The sequence below is a fragment of the Saccopteryx bilineata genome, chromosome 3 (genome assembly GCF_036850765.1).
Source record: "Saccopteryx bilineata isolate mSacBil1 chromosome 3, mSacBil1_pri_phased_curated, whole genome shotgun sequence".
Taxonomy (NCBI): domain Eukaryota; kingdom Metazoa; phylum Chordata; class Mammalia; order Chiroptera; family Emballonuridae; genus Saccopteryx; species Saccopteryx bilineata.
Genome location: NC_089492.1, coordinates 307,379,930 through 307,403,979, shown reverse-complemented (window position 1 = coordinate 307,403,979; position 24,050 = coordinate 307,379,930). Strand labels below are relative to the sequence as shown.

At 41.3% G+C, this 24,050-nt stretch overlaps 1 protein-coding gene across 1 annotated transcript; it reads right to left on the bottom strand.

Moving 5' to 3' along the window:
• Positions 1-508: 508 nt before the first annotated feature.
• LOC136332075 (sialic acid-binding Ig-like lectin 13) lies at positions 509-20,772 on the bottom strand. The gene is made up of 8 exons (XM_066271339.1): positions 20,725-20,772; positions 20,274-20,657; positions 19,796-20,071; positions 17,518-17,796; positions 17,273-17,320; positions 2,741-2,825; positions 2,373-2,453; positions 509-987 (listed from the first exon to the last, which is right to left on the bottom strand). The coding sequence occupies exons 1-8, from the start codon at positions 20,756-20,758 to the stop codon at positions 930-932; spliced, it is 1,245 nt and encodes a 414-aa protein (XP_066127436.1). The 5' UTR covers positions 20,759-20,772; the 3' UTR covers positions 509-929.
• Between the last annotated feature and the right edge of the window lie 3,278 nt (positions 20,773-24,050).

Here is a 24,050-nt window from a genome sequence, read left to right as displayed (position 1 = left end):
ACTCCTTTCTGCTGCCCTGGGCTCGCTCTAGATGATTGTGGACGTAGAAGCCATTACGATCCTGATCAAACGAAGCTCTAATCCTGTGTCTGCTCTAGAACCTTCCATGGTTCACAATGGTCTTCCACGGACCCGCAGCGCCCACCCAGCTGCTCCCCCTCCCGTGTCTTTCTGAGCTGTCTGTCACGTGGGCCCCCAGTCTCCCAGGCACCACGCCTGCTTCTGCCTCAGGGCGGCTGCACTCAGGGTTCCCCTTCTCTTCTTTCCTCAGGAACTTGCTCTTAACACCACAGCCTGCTTCCTCCTTGTCTTCAAACGTTGTTTTATTCTCACTTCCTCACACACTCAGATGCAGAAATCCCACCTAATGTGTCACACGCCCCTTTTCTTGTGTGATTGTCCACCCAACACGGATTAATATGTCGCACGCTCTAATTTTATTCATGATTTCTTATTTTCACCCTTGTCTCCATAGTGACAGCACTTTCCAGAATTCAGTACGTCTCAATCCATATGTTTTATTGTGACAAAATATCTATAAAATAAAACTTTCCCTTCTTAATATTTTATAGGGCACAATTCAGTGGCACCAGTTACTTTCATAATGTTGTACAATCCTCACCACTGTCTGTTTCCAGAATATGTCATCATTCCAAGCAGCAAGTCTGCAGAGTTTCACAATAACGCCCCACTCCCTTTCCCCTAGTCCCGGGCAACCACCATTCTACTATCGGTCTCGATGAATTTGCTTATTCTTAGCTCACATAAGCAGAATCATACAACATTCATCCTTCTGTGTCTGGCTTCTTTCAATCTAGCGTCTTGTCTTGAGTTCCTCCATGTGAAAGCAGGTGTCAGAACGTCATTCCTCCCTGTTTAAGGCTAAAGGATGTTCCATTGTACATATGTGTCTCCTTTGGTTCATCCGTTCATGTGGGTGGACACTGGGCTTGGTTCCACTGCTGCTTCGAATAACGTTGCTGTGAACTGTGGAGTGCAAGTCAGGTGAATTTGGGAATCCACTTTCTTTAGTATGCACCTGGGATCAGCTTGGTCACATGGTAATTCTCAGCTCAACCATTGGAGGAAATTCCAAAATATTTTTCTAAAGGTCCCACCATTTTTTATTTCCACAAGCAATGTACAAAGCAACCAATTTGTGGACATCTTTGTTGGCACTTATTATTTTCAGTTTTTTCAAATATATAGGATATGTCCTAATCATGTAAAATATTATTTAATTTAATTTTGAATGGTATTTCTCTAAAAAATGTTTAAAATTTTTTTTAAATGTATTTCTTTTAGGAGGAGAGAGGGAAAGAGAGAGAAGGGGGGAGGAACACTAAGCATGAGCTCCTATGTGTGCCTTGACCAGGCAAGCCCAGGGTTTTGAACCTGCGACTTTAGCATTCCAGATCGACACTTAATCCACTGTGCCATCAGCGGTCATGCTTTAATATTATCGACCATTATTTATGTGCTTTTTGATCACTTGTATACTTCCTTTGCAGAAGCGTCTTTTCAAGTCTTTAGATAGTACATACTTTTAAAATTGAATTCACTGATGCATCTCTGGAGTCTACAACAATGCTGACACTTAGCAGGTGTTCAGTAACTCTAGCTAAGTGAGTCTATGAATAAACAACTGAATATCACTATGCTGAGAACTATACAATGACACACACATGCACAATGGCTTGACTGAGAGTGAGGGAAGATGAACACATGATATTTAGGAATGGGAGGAAAGGATATATCAGCTTAAGACACTGCACATGCAATGTCTGAGAGTCACACAGGCCCTGGTCCTGCTCACTGTGGAGATGGTGTGCTATTCAGAGGCATGGTGGAGAGTCCGGCTGGGTTCAGACCATGTTAAACCCTCAACCCCAGCCTGTGGTCTTTCCACCTGGGTTTCTGGTTGTGGAGAGCAATGGACAGTATTTATATTTGGCTAGAGGTGGACAATATATTTTAGGAACCACAATGCGAGGACTGTATTGAGGACAGAGATGGAGGCAGGAGCTTGATGTGTACGAGACACAGGGAGACAGGAGAGCAGAGCAATGATCAGTGTTCGATGGGGAGGAGACAGAAAACAAGATGAGCTCTCATTAGGCAGAAGGTGGACTAGTCCTTGTGGTTTATTGGCTTGGGGAGTAGAGGAGAGGACAAAATGTAGAGCCACACTACCTTTTGGCCTTAGAGAAAGGGGTCCTGTGTCACCACTGTGTTGGAGACCCCAGCAGAGACGTCGGTTTGTGAGGAAGATGGCAGCTCAATTGCAGCAACGCTGACTGGACAATCTGGGGGGAAGCTAACAGGGGAAGGCGTCTGTAGGATGTTGGCTGGTGCAAGCTTGTATCACTCACCTGAGGGGCCAACCGGGGACAATGTTTGCATCCTCCACATCTCTTGCAGTCCTGGCCAACTTCTTCCTACAGGACCTCACTCTGAAAAAATACACCAAGGTTTTAAAAGCTCATAAGATTGGGATGCAGCAGGCAGCAGACCCTTTTTTCTGTTCAGGGATTAGAAGAGAGACTTAGGTGGGAGATGGCTGGTCTGGCTCCACAGACATCCCTGCACATTTGCTGGGCAGTGCACTTAAGACAGCTGCCCATGTGCAATCCTCAATTATCAACCCGTCAGCCCCGTTCATACACCATACTGGTTCTGGCACTCCACCACATGCCCCCTGTTATTTCCAAGCTTCCCCATGCCCCGTGGTAATGCTCACATGAGGACGATGAGGCAGACGAGGAGGAGCAGGGTCTTGACAGCTGCTTCCCCCATGGCCACCAGCACCACCCCTGCCATTGGTCCTAAGAGATGGATAGATGTGACTACAGATGTAAAGAGAGCCCTAAGGACTATGAAAATCTCCTGACCACCGAACAAAAGGGTGGTGCCATATGAATAAATTTATTGTAGCTTTTATTTCAGAAAAACATTTAATTCTTCTCACTCAAAAAATGTTTGCAAGAATGGTAATTTTAACAAAAAAAGGGTAAAAGACCTGTACTCAGAAAGTTATAGAATCCTCTAAGAAGCTGAGAAAGATACAAATAAGTGGAACTAAATAATATGTTCATGAAGGAAAAATCAACAGTATTAAGATATTTATACTACTCAAACCAATCCATAGATTCAACATTATTATCAAAATGTCAATGGCATATTTCACAGAAATAGAACTAACATTTCAAAAATATATATGGAACCAAAAAACTGACACCAAGTAACAACAGCAATTGTGAGAACAATAAAAAAGTTTGGAAGACTCATGCTACCTGAGAATGAATTACACTACAAGGCCATAGTTATCCATATAACATGGTACTGTCATAAAAATGACATATAGATTAATGGAACAAAATATAGCACCCAGAAACAAACCCATGTCTTTATGGTTAATTAATATCTGACTAAGAAGGCTAAAATATACAATAGGGTAAAGACCATTTATTCAATAAATGACATTGGGAAAATTGGACAGGTATGTGGAAAAAAATTAAAACTAGACCACCTTTTACACCATTCAAAAATAAATTTAAAATGAATTAAAGACTTAAATATTAGACTTGAAATGATAAACATCCTGGATGAAACCATACACAGTAAAATCTGAAACATTTCTAACACCAATATTTTTTGTCATATATCTCCTTAGGAAATGGAAAAAAATAAAATATGAGTCCATATCAAATGAAAATTTTTTGCAAAGCAGATGAAAATGATATGGAAAGATATCAATAAAATGAGAATACAACCACCTGAACAGGAGAACATATTTGCTAAAGAGACATCTGTTAAAGGGTTAATATCTAAAATTTATAAAGAAAGTATACAACTCAACACCAAAAGAAATCCAATTAATAAATAGGCATAATACCTGAATAGACACATATTCAAAGAGGACACACAGCCAATAAACATATGAAAGGTTGTTCAAAATCAATAAATTTTTTATATTTTAATTGTATTATTCATTTTTATTTTTAGTTCTTTTTTGTTAGAGCTCTTAAATACCACTCTCAAAAAACAGCAAGGAAGAAGAAATTGAATGCAATTGTTACACAAAAAAGAGACATAGTTCAGAAAAAAAAAATACCTCCAGAAAAGAATCTCAATCACTTGGAGTTAAATGGTAGACAATTCAGAATTGAACTTCTGAAAATAGGTAATGAGATGCAAGGAAACACTGTTAGGTAATTTAATGAACTCAGAAAACAAATTAATGAACATAATGGGTACTTCATACTTCATGAAGGAGATGGAAACTTTAAAAAAGAACAAAATGGAACTGAAGAACTCAATATATGAATTGGAAAATGAGATAGCAAGTTTAACTACTAGAACATGACAGATAGAAAAAAGAATCTGTGACATTGAAGACAGGCAACTACAGGTGCTACAGAGAAAAGAAGAGAGAGACTCACTAATTTAAAAATATGATAGAGCTCTTCAAGAATTGTCTGTCTCCATGAGAAACAGCAATATAAGAATAATGGGCATATCAGAAGAAGAAGAGAGGGAGATGGAAATGGAGAGCCTATTCTATTGAATAATTGATGAGAACTTCCCTAAAGTTAGATCCCTAAATACTTGAACCAAATAGAACACCAAGTTACATCAACCCAAACAGACCTACTACAAGGTACATTGTAATAAAAATGACAATAATTCAAAACAAAGAAAGAATCCTCACGGCTGCTAGGAAAAAGAAGAACATAACATACAAAGAAAGGTCCATTAGGTTATCATCAGACTTCTCAGCAGAAACTCTACAAACCAGACAGTGGACCCAAACATTAAAAGTACTGAAAGAAAGGAATAAACAGCCAAGAACACTATGTCTATCAAAGTTATCCCTCAAATATGAAAGAGAAATAAAAACCTTTTCAGACATGCAGAAGCTGAAGAATTTTATCACCAGAAAACCACTGCAATAAATACTTAAGAGAGTTATTCAACCAGATACAAAGAACAAAGTAAATCAAAACTGCAAGTAAAAGCTCCAACAAGGTCACAAGGAAAACAAGGATAATCTCTGGAACAATAACATAAAAGGGGACAGAATAAAGATCTTCAGTAGCAAGGGAGGATGGAGTGAGGAAGCACTCAGAACACAAACGATTCTTGTACATACAAAATTTTTTCTCTTAATAACCTAATGGTAACCACACACAAGAAAGCCACTAGTAGAACACATAGCTCAAAAAAGGAAGAAACAGAGGGAAGAAATTAGGAATACCACCAAACAAAAAGAACTTGCAGAAACACAAAAGAGAAGAACCAAAGGAGACAGAGAACTATCAGAAAACAAAACATAAAATGGCTGTAGGAAATCCTCAAGTGTCAATAATTACCCTAAATATAAATGGACTCAACTCATCAATAGAGGCAAAGAGTAGCAGATTGGATCAAAAAGCAATACCCGACCATACGCTGCTTTCAAGAGACACATCTAGGCCTGACCTGTGGTGGCGCAGTGGATAAAGCATCGACCTGGAAATGCTGAGGTCGCTGGTTCGAAACCCTGGGCTTGCCTGGTCAAGGCGCATATGGGAGTTGATGCTTCCAGCTCCTCCCCCCTTCTCTCTCTCTGTCTCTCTCTCTCTCCTCTCTAAAAATGAATAAATAAAATAAAATAAGAGACACATCTAAGCTGCAAGGACAAAGGTAGACTCAAAGTGAAAGGTTAGAAAGCAATTCTCCAAGCAAATAGTACCCAAAGAAAGTCCGGTGTAGCCATATTCATATCTCACAATGCTGACTTTGAGAGAACAAAGGTAACAAGAAACAAAGATGAACATTTCATAATGATAAAGGGGACACTGTATCAAGAAGACATAACACTTCTTAATATATATAAATCAGTTCAGGGAACACAAAAATACATAAGATATCTATTAAATTATCTAAAACTAGAAACAGACAAAAACACAATCATATTTGAAGAACTCAGCACACCATTCACAGTTCAGATAGATCATTCAAATAAAAAATAAAAAAAGAGAAACATCAGCCTTAACGATACACTAGACCAAATAAACATAATAGACATTTACAGAACGTTTAACCCCATACCATCAGGTAATACCTTCTTTTCCAGTCAGTGTATAGGGAACATTCCCAAGAATAGACCATACATTGGGCCACAAAACTAACATCAACAAATGCAGAAAGATTGAAATTATACCAAGCATATTTTATGACCATAAGACTTTGAAATAAGAATTCAACTAGAGAAAGGAAATAAAGAAACCCACAAAAACATGTAAATTAAATAATATATGGAGATGACGTCAGAGTAATGGCGGAGTAGGAAGCGATACCGATAAATCTCCCCCAAAACTCAACAAGATCTTCAACCAGAAACAGAAAAACCTATACTTGGAGCCTCCAGATGCTTCACAATACACCCGAAGGTATGGTCGAGTGAAAAATTGGCTAAATATATAACCAAATCCTGAAGGAAATAGGGAGTAAGAAATGCTCCGCCTTCCTCACTAACCTAAACAGGGCGGCTTTCTCTGGTAACTGTGAATATAGAAACTGAGGCGGGCAAAGGGGGTGAATACATCCAGGCCGCGCACAAAAGGCTGAACCAGGCTGTGGCACGGAGATCCTAGTGGAGGAAAAACTGTTCCTGTGGCAAGCCGGGCAATACAAGCTAACACTCGCGCCAATCCCAAACAAAGAAAGACAAGCGGGGCAGCCATTTTACCCGTTCTCCTGGTTGGTGCGCAGTTAGTGGGCGAGAGATCTCTTCCTAAGCCCCAGAAGTGGGTGTCCGTGTTGCCCCACAGAGAGGCAGGGTCAGAGGCCTTTCTGTGGGCCGAAAGCAGAATCTCTGGGCAGCCCCAGCGCCCTGGGAAAGCCGCGCATGGGAGGGAGCGAGAACTAATTCCAACGGTGGAAATTTTCCGTGCTGGTGAGGGTTTCACTCAGGGAAACGCGGCCGGCCTCATATCCTGGTGTGCGCGCGCAGATAGGTAGTGAGCGATTCCTCCGAGTGCCTCGGCAGGGCGCGCCCGTGTTATCGCACAGAGGGGCAGAGTCAGGGGCCTTTGTGTGGGCAAAAGCGGAATCTCGGGCTGCCCCAGCGCCTTGCAAAAGCCGCGCACGGGGATGGAGCGAGAGCGAATTCCAGCGCTGCAAATTTCCATGCGGTTGGGGGTTTCACTCAGAGCGTGAGACTACTGGCCGGATATCCTGGTCTGCGCGCGCAGATAGTGAATGAGAGTTTCCTCCAAGCACCCCGGAAGTGGGTGCCCGCCTGTGTTACCGGACAGAGTGGCAGAGCCAGAGGTCTTTGAGTGGGCGGAAAGCCCGCCTGATTATGCTAGCAGCTCTGACTGACTGAGCCTTACCCAGAGCCCTGTGCTGAGTGGAAATAGAGTGGGGAGTTGCCAGCTCTTTGAACCTCTTACTATCCAGGCAGAGGCAGCAACAACCCCATAGCTGGATTATCAGGCTACTAATTGAGGAAGGAAAGACTAGGAGAAAGGCTCCAGGAACACGGACTCTCTCACTGTCGGAGCCTATGAAAGCTAATAAGCCTTGACTCCCAACGAGACTAAAGCACAATACATGACATTGCCATAGAGACTTATCAACTGCAAACCTCTACCTGAGCGTGCCAAAGGGGCAGAACCTGGGGTACAGAGTCACCGACCAGGAAGAGGGAGAGAAAAGAAAAAACAAGAAGATAACCTCTCAAAATCAAGAATAATCTGCAGACTTTATAACCTATCCCATTTTATTATATTTGTTCGTTTGTTTCTCTTATCTTCATTCTTGATACTTTTTTTCCTCCTCCAATTTGGCCGATTAACTCTCTGCCGGTCTTACTCTCTCCTCTCTTTGAACTACACTACCCATAAGTGTTACATCTCCCATTATCTTTTTTTCTCCTCTTCCTTTCTCTCTATGAGGGTTGCACTCCAAAACCCTTAACTCTCTCTCTCTCCTTTCTTTTTTCTTCTTTTACTGGTTCCCTCTTTTTTTCTCTCTCTCTCTTTCTTTTCTCCCTCTATATTAGTTTCTTCCTTTCTCCTTTACATCTCCTCTCATTCAAACCTCAATAACAAACAAATTATCTTATCTGGGACTCAAACTTATGTTTGTGGCATTTTGGGGGATTTTTACTTCACCTTTTTAACTCACTAGCAGTGCTCCCATCCCTGGCTCTCCATTTTATCTAGTTCTTGTTCCACTAAATACAATAGTATTTTTTTAATTTGTCCCCCCATTTTTCTGTTCTCTTATTCCTCTCATCATAACTCTTAGACAACACCAACACCTAAAAGCAAATCATTTTATTCTTGACCCAAATTTTTTCCTTATTTGCTTTTTGTGGGTCCATACTGCCCCCCCCTTTTTTTTTTTCCTTTTTTTTTCTTTTTTTTTTTTTTGCCCCTTTATCACTTTTCCCCAATTCAGGACCTCCATCACAGGCATTGTTTGTTATAATTCACAGTTCACCACAAGATTTTCTCAAGAAAAAGGGGAGAGGAGAGGAAAAAAGGAGGGGGGGAATAATTTCCTTTTTTTAAAAATTATTATTTTATTTTTCTTTATTTCATTATTAATTTTTTTTTAAAAAAACAACTCTTTTTGATTTTTTATTTTTTTTAACTTTTTATTCTTTATTAAATCTCATTAATACTATCAACAAAACCACCCTCAGATGCCATTAAGGAAGAGAAAATCGAATATCATGGATACAAAAGAAAGAGAGGTAACACAGCTAGATGAGGAAAAATCTATGGAGAAAAAATTTAATATATTGGAAACCTTGGAGCTAAATGACAGAGAATTCAAGATAGAAATCCTAAAAATCCTCCGAGATATACAAGAAAACACAGAAAGGCAATTTAGGGAGCTCAGAAAACAACTCAATGAACACAAAGAATATATGTCCAAAGAAATTGAAACTATAAAAACAAATCAAACAGAGATGAAAAACTCAATTAACGAGCTGAAAAACGAAGTAACAAGCTTAGCTAATAGAACAGGTCAGATAGAAGAGAGGATTAGTGAAATAGAAGACAAGCAACTTGAGGCACAACAGAGAGAAGAAGAAAGAGACTCAAAAATTAAAAAAAATGAGATAGCCCTACAAGAATTATCTGACTCCATCAAAAAGAATAACATAAGAATAATAGGTATATCAGAGGGAGAAGAGAGAGAAAATGGAATGGAGAACATACTCAAACAAATAATAGATGAGAACTTCCCAAGCCTGTGGAAAGAACTAAAGCCTCAAATTCAAGAAGCAAACAGAACACCGAGTTTTCTTAACCCCAACAAACCTACTCCAAGGCATATCATAATGAAATTGACACAAACCAACAGCAAAGAAAAAATTCTCAAGGCAGCCAGGGAAAAGAAGAATACAACATATAAAGGAAGGCCCATTAGATTATCATCAGATTTCTCAGCAGAAACTCTACAAGCTAGAAGAGAGTGGACCCCAATATTTAAAGTCCTGAAAGAGAGAAACTTTCAGCCACGAATACTATACCCATCAAAGCTATCCTTCAAATATGAAGGAGAAATAAAAATATTCACAGATACAGAAAAGATGAGGGAATTTATCATCAGAAAACCCCCACTCCAGGAATTACTAAAGGGGGTTCTCCAATCAGATACAAAGAACAAAAAAAAAAACAGAGCCACAAGTAAAAGCTCCAAGAAGAACACAATAAACCCAAATTTAAACTGTGACAACAACAAAAAGAAAGAGGGGGAGAAGATGGAGATTAACAGTAGCAAAGGACGATGGAGTGCAAAAGTACTCACAAAATAGTTTGCTACAATGAACAGGGTAGGGACCCTTTTCATTACTGAAAGGTAACCACCATTGAAAAAACCACCACAGAAGCACATGAGATAAAAAAGATAGCAACAGAGGAAAGATGTATGGAATACAACCAAATAAAAACAAAAGATAGAAAAACGAAAGAGAAGGATCAAACAAGACACAAAACTAACAGAAAGCAAGATATAAAATGGCAATAGGGAACTCACAAGTATCAATAATTACACTAAATGTAAACGGATTAAACTCACCAATAAAAAGGCACAGAGTAGCAGAATGGATTAAAAAAGAAAATCCAACTATATGCTGCCTACAGGAAACTCATCTAAGTAACAAGGATAAAAACAAATTCAAAGTGAAAGGCTGGAAAACAATACTCCAAGCAAATAACATCCAAAAAAAAGCAGGAGTAGCAATACTCATATCGGATAATGCTGACTACAAGACAGGAAAAGTACTCAGAGATAAAAATGGCCATTTCATAATGGCTAAGGGGACACTGAATCAAGAAGACATAACAATTCTTAATATATATGCACCAAACCAAGGAGCACCAAAATATATAAGACAGCTACTTATTGACCTTAAAACAAAAACTGACAAAAATACAATCATACTTGGAGACCTCAATACACCGCTGACGGCTCTAGATCGGTCATCCAAACAGAGAATCAACAAAGACATAGTGGCCTTAAATAAAACACTAGAGCACCTGGATATGATAGACATCTACAGGACATTTCATCCCAAAGTGACTGAGTATACATTTTTCTCCAGTGTACATGGATCATTCTCAAGAATTGACCATATGTTGGGCCACAAAAACAACATCAGCAAATTCAGAAAAATTGAAGTACCAAGCATATTTTCTGATCATAAAGCCTTAAAACTAGAATTCAACTGCAAAAAAGAGAAAAAAAATCCCACAAAAATGTGGAAACTAAACAACATACTTTTAAAAAATGAATGGGTCAAAGAAGAAATAAGTGCAGAGATCAAAAGATTTATACAGACTAATGAAAATGACAATACAACATATCAGAATCTATGGGATGCAGCAAAAGCAGTGATAAGAGGGAAGTTCATATCACTTCAGGCATATATGAACAAACAAGAGAGAGCCCAAGTGAACCACTTAAATTCACACCTTAAGGAACTAGAAAAAGAAGAACAAAGACAACCCAAAAGCAACCGAAGAAAGGAGATAATAAAAATCAGAGCAGAAATAAATGAATTAGAGAACAGAAAAACTATAGAAAAAATTAATAGAACAAGGAGCTGGTTCTTTGAAAAGATCAATAAAATTGACAAACCCTTGGCAAGACTTACCAAGGAAAAAAGAGAAAGAACTCATATAAACAAAATCCAAAATGAAAGAGGAGAAATCACCACGGACACCGTAGATATACAAAGAATTATTGTAGAATACTATGAAAAACTTTATGCCACTAAATTCAACAACCTAGAAGAAATGGATAAATTCCTAGAACAATACAACCTTCCTAGACTGAGTCAAGAAGAAGCAGAAAGCCTAAACAGACCTATCAGTAGAGAAGAAATAGAAAAAACCATTAAAAACCTCCCCAAAAATAAAAGTCCAGGCCCTGACGGCTACACCAGCGAATTTTATCAAACATTCAAAGAAGACTTGGTTCCTATTCTACTCAAAGTCTTCCAAAAAATTGAAGAAGAAGCAATACTTCCGAACACATTTTATGAGGCCAACATAACCCTCATACCAAAACCAGGCAAGGATGGCACAAAAAAAGAAAACTACAGACCAATATCTCTAATGAATACAGATGCTAAAATATTAAACAAAATACTAGCAAATCGAATACAACAACATATTAAAAAAATAATACATCATGATCAAGTGGGATTCATCCCAGAATCTCAAGGATGGTTCAACATACGTAAAACGGTTAACGTAATACACCATATCAACAAAACAAAGAACAAAAACCACATGATCTTATCAATAGATGCAGAAAAGGCTTTCGATAAAATACAACACAATTTTATGTTTAAGACTCTCAACAAAATGGGTATAGAAGGAAAATATCTCAACATGATAAAGGCCATATATGATAAACCATCAGCTAACATCATATTAAATGGCACTAAACTGAAGGTTTTCCCCCTTAAATCAGGAACAAGACAGGGTTGTCCACTCTCTCCACTCTTATTTAATGTGGTACTAGAGGTTCTCGCCACAGCAATCAGACAAGACAAAGAAATAAAAGGCATCCATATCGGAAAAGAAGAAGTAAAGGTATCACTTTTTGCAGATGATATGATCCTATACATCGAAAACCCCAAAGAATCCACAAAAAGACTACTAGAAACAATAATCCAATACAGTAAGGTCGCAGAATACAAAATTAACATTCAGAAGTCAATAGCCTTTCTATATGCCAACAATGAAACAACTGAGAAGGAACTCAAAAGATTAATCCCCTTCACGATTGCAACAAAAAAAATAAAATACTTAGGAATAAACATAACAAAGAATGTAAAGGACTTAAATAATGAAAACTATAAACCATTGTTAAGGGAAATTGAAAAAGATATAATGAGATGGAAGAATATACCTTGTTCTTGGCTAGGAAGAATAAATATAATCAAGATGGCTATATTACCCAAAGCAATATACAAATTCAATGCAATTCCCATCAAACTTCCAATGACGTTTTTTAAAGAAATAGAGCAAAAAATCATCAGATTTATATGGAACTATAAAAAACCCCGAATAGCCAAAGCAATCCTAAAGAAAAAGAATGAAGCTGGGGGCATTACAATACCTGACTTCAAACTCTATTATAGGGCCACGACAATCAAAACAGCATGGTATTGGCAGAAAAATAGACACTCAGACCAATGGAACAGAATAGAAAGTCCAGAAATAAAACCACATATGTATAGTCAAATAATTTTTGATAAAGGGGCCAACAACACACAATGGAGAAAAGAAAGCCTCTTCAATAAATGGTGCTGGGAAAACTGGAAAGCCACATGCAAAAGAATGAAACTCGACTACAGTTTGTCCCCCTGTACTAAAATTAACTCAAAATGGATCAAAGATCTAAACATAAGACCTGAAACAATTAAGTACATAGAAGAAGACATAGGTACTCAACTCATGGACCTGGGTTTTAAAGAGCATTTTATGAATTTGACTCCAATGGCAAGAGAAGTGAAGGCAAAAATTAATGAATGGGACTACATCAGACTAAGAAGTTTTTGCTCAGCAAGAGAAACTGATAACAAAATAAACAGAAAGCCAACTAAATGGGAAATGATATTTTCAAACAACAGCTCTGATAAGGGCCTAATATCCAAAATATACAAAGAACTCATAAAACTCAACAACAGACAAACAAACAATCCCATAAAAAAATGGGAAGAAGATATGAACAGACACTTCTCCCAGGAAGAAATACAAATGGCCAACAGATATATGAAAAGATGCTCATCTTCTTTAGCTATTAGAGAAATGCAAATCAAAACAGCAATGAGATACCACCTCACACCTGTTCGATTAGCTATTATTAGCAAGACAGGTAATAGCAAATGTTGGAGAGGCTGTGGAGAAAAAGGAACCCTCATCCACTGTTGGTGGGAATGTAAAGTAGTACAACCATTATGGAAGAAAGTATGGTGGTTCCTCAAAAAACTGCAAATAGAACTACCTTATGACCCAGCAATCCCTCTACTGGGTATATACCCCAAAAACTCAGAAACATTGATACGTAAAGACACATGCAGCCCCATGTTTATTGCAGCATTGTTCACAGTGGCCAGGACATGGAAACAACCAAAAAGCCGTCAATAGATGACTGGATAAAGAAGATGTGGCACATATACACTATGGAATACTACTCAGCCATAAGAAATGATGACATCGGAACATTTACAGCAAAATGGTGGGATCTAGATAACATGATATGAAGCGAAATAAGTAAATCAGAAAAAACCAGGAACTGCATTATTCCATACGTAGGTGGGACATAAAAGTGAAACTAAGAGACATTGATAAGAGTGTGGTGGTTACGGGGGGGGAGGGGGGAATGGGAGAGGGAAAGGGGGAGGGGGAGGGGCACAAAGAAAACAAGATAGAAGGTGACAGAGGACAATCTGACTTTGGGTGACGGGTATGCATCATAATTGAACGACAAGATACCCCGGTCTTGTTATCTTTGAATATATGTATCCTGATTTATTGATGTCACCCCATTAAAAAAATTAAATTATTTAATAAAAAAAATGGAAAAAAAAATAATATACTCCTAAAAATTGACTGGGTCAAACAAGAAATAAAAGCAGAGATCAAAAGATATATACAGACAAATGAGAATAATGATATGACCTTTCAAAATTTGGGAATTCAGCAATAGCAGTAATAAGAGTGAAGTTTATATCATTACAGGCTTATATCAAGAAACAAGAAAGATCTCAGGTAAACAACCTAACATCACATCGTAAAGAAATAGAAAAAGAAGAACAAAGATAACTGAGAGTCAGTAGAAGAAAAATAATAAAAATAAAAACAAAACTAAATGAAAGGGAGAACAAAAAACTATAGAAAAATTAATAGAACAAACAGCTGGTTTTTTAAAAGGACCTACAAATTTGACAAACCCCTGGCTAGACTTAAGGAAAAATCAGAAATTACTCATATAAACAAAATCTAAAATAAAAGAGAAAAATACCCTCCACCAAAGTTAACAATTTAGAAGAAATGGATAAGTTCCTAGAATTATACAATCTTCCCAGACTGAGTCACGAAGAAGTGGAAAAGCTAAATATATACATAAGCAGGAAGTAATCGAAACAACTATCAAAAACCTCCCAAAATAAAACTTTAGGACAAGATGGCTATTCTAATGAATTATACCAAAAATTCAAAGAAAATTTGCTACCTATCTTTCTCAAAGTCTTCCAAAAATAAAAATAAAAGAGGAAGCAACAATCTCTAACACATTATATGAGCCAACATAACCCTGATACAAAAACCTGCCAAGGACAACACACACACACACACACACACACACACACCTTCAGATCAATATAGCTAACAAATATAGATGCAAAATATCTAATAAATACAGATGCAAAAATCTTAAACAAAATACTAACAAATTGAATACAACAATACGTTAAAAAAATAATCAAGATCAAGTGGGATTCATTCCAGAAGCACAAGGATGGTTCAACATACAAAAATTGATCAACAGAATACAACACATCAACAAAACAAAGGACAAAAATCATATGATCTCATCAAATCATGCAGAAAAGGCATGTGATAAGATAGAACATCAATTTATGTGTAAAACACTCAATAAAATTGAAATAGAAGTAAAGTACCTCAACATAATAAGGGGCATATATGACAAACCATCAGCTAATATCATACTAAATTGTGAAAAAATGAAGGCTTTTCTTCTAAAATCAAAGAACAAGACAAGGTTGCTCACTCCACTCTCATTCAACATAGTTCTAAAAGTTTTAGCCAGAGCAATAAGGTAAGAGAATCAAATAAAAGTACTCTATATCGGGAAAGAAGAAGTAAAGGTATCACTATCTGCAGATGACACGATCCTGTATATAGAAAACCCCAAAGACTTCACTAAAAAACTGTTAGGAACAATAAACCTATAGAGTAAGGTCACAGGATACAAAATCAATATACCAAAGTCTATTGTTTTCCTATATGCCAATGGGGAAACATTAGGAAATGTAATCAAAAAGTAATTATTTTAAGAGTACAACAATGAATGGTATTGGGACAATTGGAAAGCCACATTTGAAAGAATGAAACTTGACTACAGTTTGTTTCCCTACACAGAAAGTAATTCAAAATGGAACAAAGATCTAAATATAAGATCTGAAATAATAAAACACATAGAAGAAAACTTAGGTACTAAACTTATGGACCTTGGCTGTAGAGAACAATTTATGAATTCGATCCAGAAAGAAAGAAAAGTAAAAGTAACAAATAATGAATAGGTCTATATCAAACTAAAATGCTTCTGCACAGCAAAAGAAACAGGCAACAAAACAAAAAGGCAGCCAACCAAGTGGGAGATGATATTTGCAAACAATAGCTCTGATAAAGGGTTGATATCCAAAATATATAAAGAACTAACAATACTCAGCACAAACAAGTGAACAGTCCAATAGAAACACGGGGAGAGGACCTGGACAGACACTTCTCCCAAGAGTACATGTAAATGGCCAGCAGATATATGAAAAGATGCTCATCTTCACTAACTATTTGAGAAACGCAAATCAAAACTACAATGAGATACCACCTCACACCTGTTAGATTGGCTATTATCAACAAGACACATAATAACATGTTGTAAGGACTGTGGAGAAAGAGGAACCTTCATTCTCTTCTGGTAGGAATGTAAACTGGTACAGCCACTGTGGAAGAAAGCATGGTGCTTCCTCAAAAAATTAAGAATAGAACTACCATGTGACCCAGCAATCCCTCTTCTCGGTATCTACACTAAAATCTCAAAACATTGGTATGCAATGACACATGCACTGTCATGTTCATCGCATCATTATTTATGGTGGCCAAGACATGAAAACACCAAAGTGTGCTTCAATAGAGGACTGGAGAAAGAAGATGTGGTACATATATACAATGGAATACTACTCAGCCATAAGAAATGATGACCCATTGCCATTTACAACAACGTAGACGGACCTTGAGAACATCATACCAAGTGAAATAAGTAAAGCAGGAAAAGCTAAGAACTATGTGATTTCACACACAGGTGGGATATAAACCTGAGACTCATGGACAGAGATAAAAGTGAAGTGGTTTCCAAGAGAAAGGTGGTGTGGAAAAGGGGGTGGGGCAAAAAGTAAAGAGGGACAAATATATGGTGATGGAAAATTATTTGATTTTGGTTAATAGATATACAGTGTAATCAACAGTTCAAGTGCTATAGAAATCTTTACTTGAATCATACATTATCTATTGATCAATATCACTCCATTAAAGTTAATTTTCTACACTAGCTCTGAGGAGGGGACCAGTTGCACCCTGGACTCAGATTTTCAGAAGAGGCTGAAAAGCTTTCCCTGGAGTTGTCCAGGCTGTCAGCAGGTGGAAGACAGGGAACTCAGGATGTGACAGACAGATGCAGTCATGGGCCAAAGAGGAAACACAAGCAGGAGGTAAAACGGCAGAGAGAGGATGGAGGGAGAGGGATGTGAGCTTCCGTGGGATCTGGCCACAGACAGCTGTGGGTGAGCAAAAACCAACTTTAGGGAGTTGAGATTTGGGGGGAGGGGCTTTCAGTCTGACATTAGTACCTGACTTCCTCTACACATCTCACTAGTCCCCAGCCGTTTGGAACTCTGAGACCCACTGAGACCCTGGGTCCATCCCAGCCCTGGAGAGAAGATGTCCCATCCTACCTGTGCTGTGTCCTTGGAAGATGCTGATGGCCGTGTTCTGTGGAGCATCTGGGACAGAAGCAGGTGGCAGCTTCAACATTCATGGTGACAGAGGGGTGGGCACAGGGACTTTCTCCCCAGGACCATGGGAACAGGTAAGGGGGTTCCCTTCCATGTGGACTTCCAGGACTATGATTTCAGGCTCTGGCCCAGCTCTGCCCTGGCCTCAAACCCTCAGGCACCTTGCTGTCTAACCCAGCACTCACAGGTGACATTGAGCTGGATGGTTTTCTCCACGGTCGCACCAGCTGTAGGAAAATGCACCTGACAGGTGAGGTTGGTGCCATGGTCCTGGGGCTGTGGGGTGAGGGTGATCACTGAGGAGAGGAGGGTCCGGGGACCCAGAGAGGTGTGGGCGGCTGACATCCAGGAGAAGATGGGGGGCGTGCCCCACTCATAGGCCCAGGACACGGAGCAGGTCAGGTTACTGGGGCGGCCTGCTTCCAGGGTCCCTGGGATGAGGATGTCGGGGGTGTGGGTCAGGGCTGGAGTGAAGAGAGAGAAGGTTAGGGCCCTTGGTGTGTTTTCAGCCTGCTCCAGCTCATGTCATGGCTGTCCCTCTTTACGCCCAGGGGCCTTCATTTTTCTATTTTGGGTACCCCTCACCCTGGGGTCTTCCCTTGGGACCCCACCATACCTGTCACTTGCAGAGAGAGCATCCTATCTACATATGTGTACCTAATAAAGTGGTTTTCTAATTGAAAGAACTATGTCCCACTGTCCCTCATGTTGACATCCTTGATGGCCAGGGAGCGGTCTCTGGCCTGGAGGTCCCCAACTAGGAAGGACTGGGTCTGGGTTCTCTCCTGCAGCTTCTGTCTTGGTTTATTTGTGGCCTCTAGGAGATCATGGCTTATATTTACATGGATTATGTTTAAATCACTAATAAAATGCTCCAAGTTTTCCTCACTTATACCCCCATCCATTGAGGTAGAACTGTCAACAGTCCTGGGAACCAGAACTGAAAGATGATTAGTGAACTGGACACAGGACAATGCAATCCGGCACCTCCTTGCTCCGCAGAGCTGGACGGAGTGGGTATCGGGACACAATGGTCAGATGGATCCTCATCCACCTGCCAGGACCTGGAGCCTGGATCTCAGCACCACCATGAGGATGAGCCTCAGTCACTCTTTGTGGCCTGGACCCCATGGGAGCTTCTGAACCAGCGGGAGAAACAAGTTCTGGAATGAGAGAGCAGGACTGTGGAGATTTTGCTGAAGGCATGTGAAGCCACCAGGATGTCTCCACATTCAGGACACCTCGAGAAGGGCCCCTCGCCTGTTGTAACAGATCCATGTGAGGAGAAAGCCAGCCCCAGTGACGTCCTCCTGAACAGGGTGAGGGCCAGGGGTCAGGAACCCTACGGTTCCCCACAGGTATGAGGGCAGGAACCAGAGGTGTCCAGGGGAGGATGAGGAAGGTGGGTGTGAGGGTGGAAGGTGGGCGGGAAGGTGCATTTCTCTACGTCCACTCCTCTGTCCTGCTCACGGCCCCACCTCACAATGCACGCATCCTGCTAGTACTCATCCCCACAACTTGGCTCAGGGAGACGTGGTAGGACACCCAGGGCTGCAGAGCTCGGCATGTGAATTGTTCTTCATCTGCCAAACCACCTGGGGCAGCTCCAGGACCCTGGGATCCAAGGCCTTGGAGGGGCTCAGTGTCCTGCTCCCCGGAGACCAGCTCAGCCTGGCAGGAGGGTTGCCATCTGTTTCACAGACCAAGCGCAGAGACTGTCCCTCCTGGACTCGCAGGGAGGTGGCATTGCCCAGGACCTCGGGGACTAACGGGACAGAGAGAGCCAGAAGGGCAGGGCTGAGAGTCCCTTCCCTCATCTGTGCCCCAGAAACTCAGGAATGCAAAACAGTGTCTCTGAGGTAAGCTGCAAACAGGGGGCCATAGGGGAGAAGGTCCATGAGGTGAGAGGGAAGAAGAAGAGGCGACCAGCTGATCTCACAACAGGGCAGGGACATTTGAGGAACAGCTGGTTATTTCTAGACCTGAGGGAGACCACTCTGGAGTTGGACCGTGACCTGTGACATTGTGCAGAGGTGCTGACACATGTAGGTCTGACCACTGGAGGCTCACACATGGGTGATGTTCTCAGCCTCTCCCCTGAGGGCTGAGGGAGCCATGGTGGGTTCTGAGCAGGAATAGAATAGGGTCAGATCTGCAGTATGTAGAGATCTTTGAGTCCCCAATTACGGCAGCCTGGAGGAGGTGACTCTCCTAGTCCTCTCCCATCTGTACTGTTTTCCATGAAGACAGGAATAGTCAGGTTCTGTGGACCGTCTGGGAGAGAAATAAGTCACTGGCCCCTGCAGTGTGATGGGCTGGTCATGAGCATGGAGGTGGGTCTGGGTTTTCGCTCCATCTTCACCCCAGCCACGCCTCCCTATGTGTCCACCACCCAGTTCCCGCCCTCTAGACCCTCCCAACACACTCTGTCCTCAGAAACCGTCATCCTGACTGAGCACTCACACAAGTCGAGCTGCATGGTCCTCTCTGAGCTCACATCAGCTCCAGGGAGGGTCACTCTACAGGTGAGGTTGGAGCCGTGGTCCTGGGGCCTTGGGGTGACGGTGACCACTGAGGAGCTGAAAGTACTGGAACCCAAGTCGGTGATGTTGACCCCAATCCAGTGGAATTTTGGGGGCACCCCTGTCTCACAGGCCCATGGCGCCATACACGTAATGTTCTTAGGGTGACCCGATTCTAGGATCCCGTGGAAGTAGATGTCAGGGGTCTGTGTCAGAGCTGGAAGAGTGAGAGACAGAAAGCCAAGTCTGAAAGTGTGGGCACTGAATGTTTCTTTTACAGCAGCCTCTACCAGGGCTTGACCTCAGCACCTGTCCCTCTGAGTCCATCCCACCGAGAGGAGAAAGAGTATGTTTATCAGACCTGCCCTCAGATCCCTCACAGCCCACCCACGTGTCCTCTTCCTGACCCCATTCCTTACCTGTCACATGCACAGACAGCTGGGTCTGTCTGTAATTATATCTCACATAGGACCCTCTCTCCACCCTAAAGAAGTATGTCCCTGTGTCCCTTCTCTGTGCGACTCTGATGTACAGGGAGCAGTTGTAGGTCTGGGGGTCCCCGAGGAGCTGGAATCGGCCCTTGGTCTCCTCCTGCACCTTACGACCTGGGTTGTTTGTGGCCACTGGGTCATCCTCCCCCGGTTTGGCTTCTCCCCGGAACCAGTAGCCGAGAGCTGGGGTGGAGTCAGTCCAGCCTTCCTGGGGGTAGGAGACGTTGCAGGGCACGTAGACACACAGGCCCTCCTGCACTGTCACGGACTCCTGCACCTGCAGCTGGAATTCTAGGTCCTCAGCCAGACCCCCTGCGGGGAAAGAAGTGTCAGCCACAGCCCCATTCCCAGCCCACACGCTCTCCCCTCGGGCACTCACCCGCCCACAGCAGGGGCAGCAGCAGCAGCAGCATGTCTGCAGTGTGTGGGCCCCTGTGGGTGAAAAGGGAAGGAAGGCAGAGGCAGGGGTGCTGGGAGCAGCACGGGACCTCCCCATCCACAGAAGGGGAACCTCAGATTTGAGTCTTGTCCACTCCCTCTCTGTACACCCCACATCGGACACCCCACATCCCAGAGATCCTGGAGTTTTGCCTAGAAAGTAGCAGACAGCGAGCAGACCCCAAGTTCTGTACCATTTTGGGGTCTTCCCTGTAGCACTGGAGCAAGACCAACACCTCTGAAGACCTCTGAGGATGGGGCATGTGTGTCCAACTAAGGTCTTCCCATGCAAGGGAATTTTCTGAGCATTAATTTTGCACCAGGGAGGTGAATAGACCTGGAGGTCACAGCTCCATCCAGACTACTGGGGAATCGTTTCTGCAAGGTGTAGGATTCTTTCTGGTTTGTGAGAGCATCGGGGGCAGAAGATTCAAAGAGTCCTGGCTGAGGTGAAGGCAGCCCCCATCCATGTATTCATTCAGTCAGTCATCAAACACTCAGTGAGTATCGATGTGATGGATGGCTGTAGAAAAGGAGGGACGTACCCGGTCAGGCCTGAGAAGCTCCTCATGCTGTAGTGTCACATTCCTCCCAAATACAGCACCGTGGAAGTTTTGAGCTGTGGTCAAGGTGAGTTTAGCATGCATTTTGGTAGCATGCCAGGTATTTTCTATAAACATGAGTGTACGTGTTTCTTTCTTGTGATCTAATTTTTTAAAAATCATTTTCAAGTTGCAAAACTAAAAACTTCATACCCATGAAACATCAACTCCCTATTTTCCTTCTCTAAATGGAGACCTTAACCCTGACAAGCATCTGGAGGGCCCGGGGAAGGAGCGCTCACACTCCATGTGGTCAGGACAGACAGGGAGACAGACCTCTGCGTCTGCAATGAGGCTCTGTGATGTCACAGCTCCTCCCCTTGACTCCTCCCCTCGCTGTAAAATGCGCTTCCTGCTTCCCCAGCATCTGTGTCCATTGTTCACCGTGGCTGCAGGTACTGGGTTGTAATCCTTACCATTTAATCTCCAAATAAATTTGTTTCTGGAGACACAATCCCTGGTAGAAGTTTGTTTCCAGTCGACACCCTCCAGTTCCCAGCTAGTGCCAACCGCCATTGTACTTTCTGTCTCTAGGAATTTGATGACTTTAGATACCTGTTGTAAGGGGAATCCTATAGTATCTGTCTAGCTGTGACTTGTTCTTTCACGAACATATGTCCTCAAGGTTCATGTATGTGTTAGCATGTGACAGAAATCCCTTCCTTCGGAAGGCTGGGTAATATTCTATGTCTGTATGTACCACATTATGAGTCTCCATTCGTTGAAGGACACTTCAGTTGCCTGCCACCTTGTGGCTATTGTGAGTAATGCTGCTCTCAATGTGAGGGTGCAAGTAACTTTCAGAGTCTCTGCTCTCGAACTGTAGGATATATACCCGAAAGGGGAAGTGCTAGGTTGTATATCTTTTTAGTATTTTGAGGAACCACCCTACTCATCCTCATCCTTCTTCATCCTGCTCACTTCTGTCCTCACCATCCAGCAGCTACACACGTTGACATGTGCAGTTGGGGCCCCTCTCCTGACCTCTAGACACTCATTCCCACTCTCGCTGATATCCCTCATGGAATAACAGGGGATGACTCAGAGTACACATCACCCTCAAAACCCTCCTCCCGGAGTCTTGCACACAGCACAGCTCCACCCATCCAGGCGTCAGGGAAATACTCCGGCATCATCTCTACCCCTCTTTTCCTCACTCCCCACTTCCATTAGAATACTCGGTGACCTCAACCTGCAGATCACACCTCCTGCCTGCACCAAGTCCCTGGTCCCGGGCACCATCGTGCTCTTATCATCCATGTGCTTTTATCATTTGGTATTTCTTTCCCTCAAATGTCTTTCAGTTTATTTTATTGTTACTTTTCTAAGTTCTTTTTAAATAAAACCTAGTTTATTACACTTTAGCCTTTCTTCATCTTTGATAGATATCTGAAATTATATGTATTTCTTCTACAATGATCCTTTGTGCATCTATGATGACTGTGGTAATTTATCCTCTTTCATTTCGGATTTTGTTTATATGAGTCTGCTCTTTTTTTATCTTAGTGAACCTAGCCAAAGGTTTGTCAATATTATTGACCTTTTCAAAGAACCAGCTCTTTGTTCTATTAATTTTTTCTATACCTTATCTGAACCACTGGAAACAGGACCTGGACCTCTGAAGGCATCACAGGGTGGGTGGGACACGTACATCTCCTACTGATATTGATCAGTAAAGGAAAATAAAGAAAAAGCAATACTTTTTTTTTAGATTAATAGTTGGTATCAATGTTACACTCACTTCAGTAGAGTAACCACCTACTCCTGGATTTTGTTTGTTTGTTTTTAATGAAATCATCTATGACCTAATGGGTTGTTCCTTATGCCCCTTGGATGAAGAGGAAACAGTTTCATTTTGCTTTACAAATGGTTCTGAAAATATGCTGGCCCAGCGACAATTGGACTGTTGGCCAATCACCGGGAACGTGAATGACAGCGTGGATCAGTTGCCGCCTAGTGGCCGAATTTTGTCACTACATTGGGCTTTCATTTTATCTGGCCTGAGAGATAGCCCTGAGTACCAGCAATGCTCACTGGACAAGATATTTGTCTGGGGGTTTGCCCATTTAATACAGATTTTAAATTTATGAGCATTACAGATTTTCATTACTTTATGTTCAAGTCCTGCTACATATGTTCCCGCATGCTGTCTCCCCTTGCCCTCTGTTTATTTCTAGATTAACTGAACTTTTTCAGCTTTACTGCCCATACAAAGAACTAAAAGTTTGTGATGTTTTTCATCTCTATTGAATATTTTTCTATTTCATGTGCTTTTATCACTTGGTATTTCTTTCCCTCAAATGTCTTTTAGTTTATTTTAGTTATTTTTCTAAGTTCTTTTTAGATAAAATGCTAATTTATTAAATTTTAGCCTTTCTTCATCTTTGATAGATAGCTGAAATTATATGTATTTCTTCTACAATGATCCTTTGCGCATCTGTGATGTCTGTGATGATTTTTCCTCTTTCATTTTGGATTTTGTTTATATAAGTTTGTTCTTTTTTTCTTAGTGAACCTAGCCAAGGGTTTGTCTGTATTACTGATCTTTTCAAAGAGCCAGCTCTTTAATGTATTGATAGCTTTTTTGTTCTCTATTTCATTTAGTTCTGCTCTAATTTTTACTACTTCCTTTCTTATGCTGACTTTGAGTTGCCTTTGTTCTTCT

Excerpts from the sequence above, each read along its gene's own strand:
- LOC136332075 (XM_066271339.1), bottom strand. The coding sequence starts at position 20,758 with ATGCTGCTGCTGCTGCTGCCCCTGCTGTGGGCGG. Across the intron at positions 17,321-17,517 it reads CATCCAGCTCAATGTCACCT|ATGCTCCACAGAACACGGCC; the intron begins GTGAGTGCTGGG and ends CTTCTGTCCCAG. Across the intron at positions 2,454-2,740 it reads GTCTGCCTCATCGTCCTCAT|AGTGAGGTCCTGTAGGAAGA; the intron begins GTGAGCATTACC and ends GTATTTTTTCAG.